We start from the raw sequence: 5,081 nt of genomic DNA on the forward strand, positions 1-5,081 counted from the left end.
GAAAACTGAGCTGATTGCGACGGACCTTTGTCCACTGCATAAGAGAAACTTGTAACTTTACCATTATTCTATCGACGGTCAGTTCTGACAAGTCAGTACGGACAGTCGGTTTGTTTCTGACAACAGGCCCTGGGGAGAAAGAAGAGGAGCTGCTAACATTCGTACACTTGACGTTCACTTACCACGTAGGAAGCCATGTCTGCCGACGGCTTCTCCTCCTCCTCTGCCACGACAGCTTCCCCGGTGTTCCTGCATCCGGGTTTCAGCGGAGACTTCCGCGCGGCTCTCTCCCCGACCTTCCTCCGTCTCGCCGCACGCACCGACGGCCGTCTGAGCGACGAGCGAGATGGAGAGGTGCTGCCGCCGCCGCGCGAGATGTCCGACGACGTCGCCGCCTCGGACGAGCCGACGGCGCCACCTGGCGAGAGGCTCCGCTCGAGCGATGTCGCCGCTGCGACAGTCGACTCCTCCTCGTCGTCGCCGGACGTCGAATCGCGCCGCGCTCTCGCCAGGGGGCGCCCCCTCTGCGGGGCGATGTTCGTCGGCGGGGTTCCGCGCTGGGATGACGCGGGTTGCCGTGACGACGCCTGCTTGACAAGCAGCGAGGCGAGCTGCAACTCCAGTTTGTCCAGCCGCAAATCTCGCTCACCGTCCATGCCGCCCTCGCCATGAACCTACGTAGAGACTATACTTAGGACTGTACATACTAGACTTACTAGAAGATTACGTTCGTGTACTTAAACGAATGGCTACAGTCTCAGTTGTTACAAGTTTTAGTAACGAGAGAGATGTTAAAATCATGCAGGCAGGCATCTTCTTCTACGTTATTCTCGACTCGATGCGATAGAAAGAAACAGGCGTTAAAAATGAGAACAATTCGCAAGTTTTTTTCGCAACTCTGTAAGTGAATGCATATTATTAGACCGATGCATATCTTGATCCGCAACTCCGGTAACCATCATTGATAGGCTGAGGGAAGTGCTAGTAACGAACGCGTGCAATCGACGCACGTGGTTCTCTCCCGTCGTCCGCGGCTACGAGACAGAACACGCCGCACCTGCGCTGCGTCTGTCGACGATGCGACGATGTGAGCGGAGGTCCGAGCGTCGCGTAGGTTCTCTAACATCACGTCGATCCTCGGCGTGATGACGGCGTTTGACGCTTCCGCCCGACGCCCGAGCAGCAGATCAGAAGAGATATGCGTGCCTGTAATCAGCGATCGATGTGTTACTGTTACGCTTCTGCTATACCAGCTTCTGTAACCAGCGATCGATGTGTTACTGTTACGCTTCTGCTATACCAGCTTCTGACATTCTACGTTACGTTTAATCGACGATGCGTTTTGTATTCCGCATTCTCGATGATTGCTGTATTGATATAGGAAACATTTTCTCTATGGAGTAAACACAAATGCCAATTGCACAGCTAAACTTATCATCATTATGTTGAGTACCATAGTAGGAAGCTTTAAAAAACGTACCAAGTTGGAATTGTGTGCTGTTAGCATTGGCAATGGTGCGTCCTGTGCGATCGTATCCATCAAGAACCAACAAGTTTGTCATTGATTCGAGTAGAGTTCTTCTGTAAGCTGAATGGATGAGAAACGTTACTTATCAAAATGAATAAGAGAAAGAAAATCATAAATACACGTTCAAACGCATCTTTTAGTTTTGGTGCATGGCAACATTTAATTATGTAGTGTATTACTCGGCGATTATGTGGGAGTCAAAATATAAACACTTACGCATGAAGATTTCCAAACTGGCTTTGAATGAGAATATAGTACATGTGTATCTACACAGAAATAAAACTGACCCATGCATTAAATATGAAAATTGAGTCTTACCCATAGTAGAGCAAACAGGGTTTGCAGATTTATCGCACACCAACGTTAGAGTGTGTAGCTTCACACATGCCTGCAGACTGTGAACAAGGTGGTCGATATCTGCTAGCTTGTTTCCATGAAGAATGACCTGCGCCATGCTGTATGTGTTGCCACCCATGCCGCGAAAGCCCCCGATGTCTGTGATGCGATTGTATGACAGATTGATGGTGAGTAATCGTCTGGAAAAAATGGACCAAAGAATGTAGCTCAACCCGGCTCAATGACTGTTTCATGTAGCCACGTAGTGAGAAGCAAGAAGGTAACTTGTGGCTACAGCCAATTAGGTTTTCTGTTTAACCCCATTATTTTTGGTCGTAAACTATTACCAGCCATTCTCATGGCAGACAGAATAGGACATAAAACCGATTGTGGAATAATCGAGTAAGAATCAACAGCGTCAGCGGTATCAACACCGATTTGTTTACACGCACCTCAGCCCTTCCAGCCCAGATACAGCTTCCAGTCTGTTGCAAGCCACATTCAGCGCCTGCAGGCTACATAGATTGCCGAGCCCATCCAATCTGTCGATAGCGTTAGATGACAGATCAAGGTGTGTCAGACAATAAAGATGTGCAAGTCCCGTAATGCGCGTGATGGAGTTGCAGTGCATAGACAGGGACTGCAGTTGCGGCTGTAGCTTGACATCGTCAATATTTTTAATGTCGGCATCAATATAGCTTCGTGTTGTCGTGGAAACTGATACTTCCATGGTAATGCTAATAGGTCTCTGTGTGTTACTGTTGTAAATAAAACAGTGTCAGCAATGCCAGTCACCCAGTGGCAATGACAGTGTGACTGTCATTATTACTAGTACTAATACTATGAGGGGTCTATCAATAGTATCAGGAGTCTCCTGATACTATCTATAGGCTAGCCTATACTATTACTAATAGGACGTGGATATTCGTCCGAGCATCGGACACCTGTTCGTATGCGCTATTCGTCCGAGCAGTTGTTGCGCATGCGATGTTTATGTTGTATTACATAAATGTAATATAATACTAGTCTAGGGAGGCGCCTACTCCCTAACCCTAACCCTAATCCTAACCCTAACACTAACAATAAACCCACTGGGTTCTCTTATTATACGCTCGGTTTCGTATATATAGGCTAGTGATAGTACCAAACACTATCTATGGTGTATAACCACATACGCAACGCATGTATGCAGGGGCGTCACAGCCGTAGGGCTGCCGTAGCAAAACGCTACGGGCCCCCAGCCTAAAAGGCATAAAATAATCAAAAATCTAAAGGGTAAATGGCATTTTAGAGCGTCTACATTTAAAAATTGTCTGGGGGGAGACCCCCCTTCACACTTACTACCTACGGCACTCGTGCCGTGCGCCTGCGGCATGCAACAGTGCATGCGCAACAACTGCTCGGACGAATAGCGCATACGAACAGGTGTCCGATGCTCGGACGAATATCCACGTCGTTCATAATACTAGTAGTAGTATAGTATAATAAGAAGACCTGAAAATGCTAGTACTCATGAGGCCATCATAGCTATAGAGTCTCAGATGCCAGATGGGATTAAAATGAGTAACTATGTTTTATCAATTTAGTTAAACCACCAACACGTGGGCACCATAAGCAGCGCGCCGTAGCCAGCTTTAATATCTGGGGGTTCGTTTTCCAATGTGTGGCAATGTTCGCTGGCCGGGCGTGTACAGGAATTTGTACAGCAGGGGGAGAGTGAATTTCATCCCGGCCAATATGAAAATAAACCCTGCTCAAATTAAAATGACTATCTCTTAAATAAAAAGACGTGTGCGCGACGTAACCAAGCCCACTATCCAGAGCATTACAGTAGTCTAAATCCAATTATCAAATAATATATGTTAGCCTGTGCCGTAAAGCATAAGGCGCAAGCACACCCGAGCAAAAACACCGGGGTCTGACGGCAGAGGCGAGAAGAACCTATGTGGCGCTCGAATGTTCGTGGCTGTGTGCCCGGATTCGCCTTGAGAACAGAAAACACCGTTATCTATTGCTTCCAGTGCAGCCGAGCACGTAGAGGGTGTGTTCGCTCTGAAACCGAGAAGGCAATGTTTGATTCGCCGAAAGCGTGTTCTTCGTCGCCACTCTAGGAAGCGCGTCCACGTTCTCTCGCCCCGAGGTGTGTGCGTCGATCGTTCTGCTGGCTACATTCAGCGAAACCACACCCAGACGGTCTCCAATCAATATCCTTAGAAAATACTCAGGCATGAAAACAGTGCCACGCCCCTCGTAACAACGCCCCTGCTCGGCAAAAAATGGATGTCACGTAATGATGGATGGCTATTTTTGATGTCATGGGTGGCGAAGCGACCAGGCGAGGGGAGCCAAGCGACGCTGAGCGCGCACGGGGAAGCGTGCGGCGCTGTGGAGGGGGGGTGTTCAACACGCAGTGTTTCTGTATGGTTTTCGAGCCTCAGCTCCGTGTGTGCTGTGTCGGGTGCGTATGTGCGCTTGCTCGCACGATGGAGATTTTGCAATTATACACCTAAATGGAGCGACCTAGGTGAAATTCTTGGCAAATTTGCATACAAAAAATTGTTTGTTTGGGGAGGGCTCCGGGGGGGGGGAGTGGTTCGTTCGGAACCCCCGAACCCCCTCTGGCTACGGGCCTGCATTAGGGCCTGATACATCATAGTATTGGTAGGCCTACATCAACTTGCATGCGGTGTCATACGCTAGCTTCACTAATATTAACGCACAAAACCTTATCATCGACCTTAGTCATCAATAATGTTAAGATAAGAAAGCAAACAAGTAAATTCTGCGAATTTACTTTAGACCTGATCAAAAACAAGAAAAATCAAAACAAGCGGTTTCTCGAAGGCGTTTGTGATTGGTCACTCCGGTGTTTCCCACCAGATGTCGCTGTCGCAAATCAGACAAAATTATAGACTAGTTCTCGCTCCCACCTCGATTACGCGATAAGTTACCCATCTAGTAACTAAGCCGAGAGGTGGAAGCGAGTACCAGTCTAACGAAATTATCGCCACTCTTGCCCCTAGNCCTGCTACAGCTCTGATTGGGCGCAACGATTTCGTGTTTCTTGATGCGGGTATGGTGTACGAACGAGGTCATACTAAAAATATGCTGAAATAGACATCATTTTAGCTTAAATGGACCTAAAAATTGCTTAAATGGACCTAACTATGCTGATTTGGCTAAATAGGCGCTGATTCAAGCAGAACAACTGCTGATT

The 5,081-nt window shown here is 47.9% G+C and overlaps 1 protein-coding gene across 1 annotated transcript; it reads right to left on the reverse strand.

The window, feature by feature from the left end:
* Positions 1 to 384: 384 nt before the first annotated feature.
* Positions 385 to 4,710, reverse strand: LOC106816581 (leucine-rich repeat and coiled-coil domain-containing protein 1-like; the record flags this gene model as incomplete). The annotated part of the gene is made up of 6 exons (XM_014821204.1): positions 4,659 to 4,710; positions 2,317 to 2,622; positions 1,847 to 2,064; positions 1,481 to 1,588; positions 1,058 to 1,206; positions 385 to 674 (listed from the first exon to the last, which is right to left on the reverse strand). Coding segments are annotated over exons 2-6 (1,043 nt in total), but the record flags the coding sequence as incomplete, so codon positions are not given.
* Between the last annotated feature and the right edge of the window lie 371 nt (positions 4,711 to 5,081).

The sequence above is a fragment of the Priapulus caudatus genome, unplaced genomic scaffold (genome assembly GCF_000485595.1).
Source record: "Priapulus caudatus unplaced genomic scaffold, Priapulus_caudatus-5.0.1 Scaffold1422, whole genome shotgun sequence".
NCBI classification, from domain to species: domain Eukaryota; kingdom Metazoa; phylum Priapulida; class Priapulimorpha; order Priapulimorphida; family Priapulidae; genus Priapulus; species Priapulus caudatus.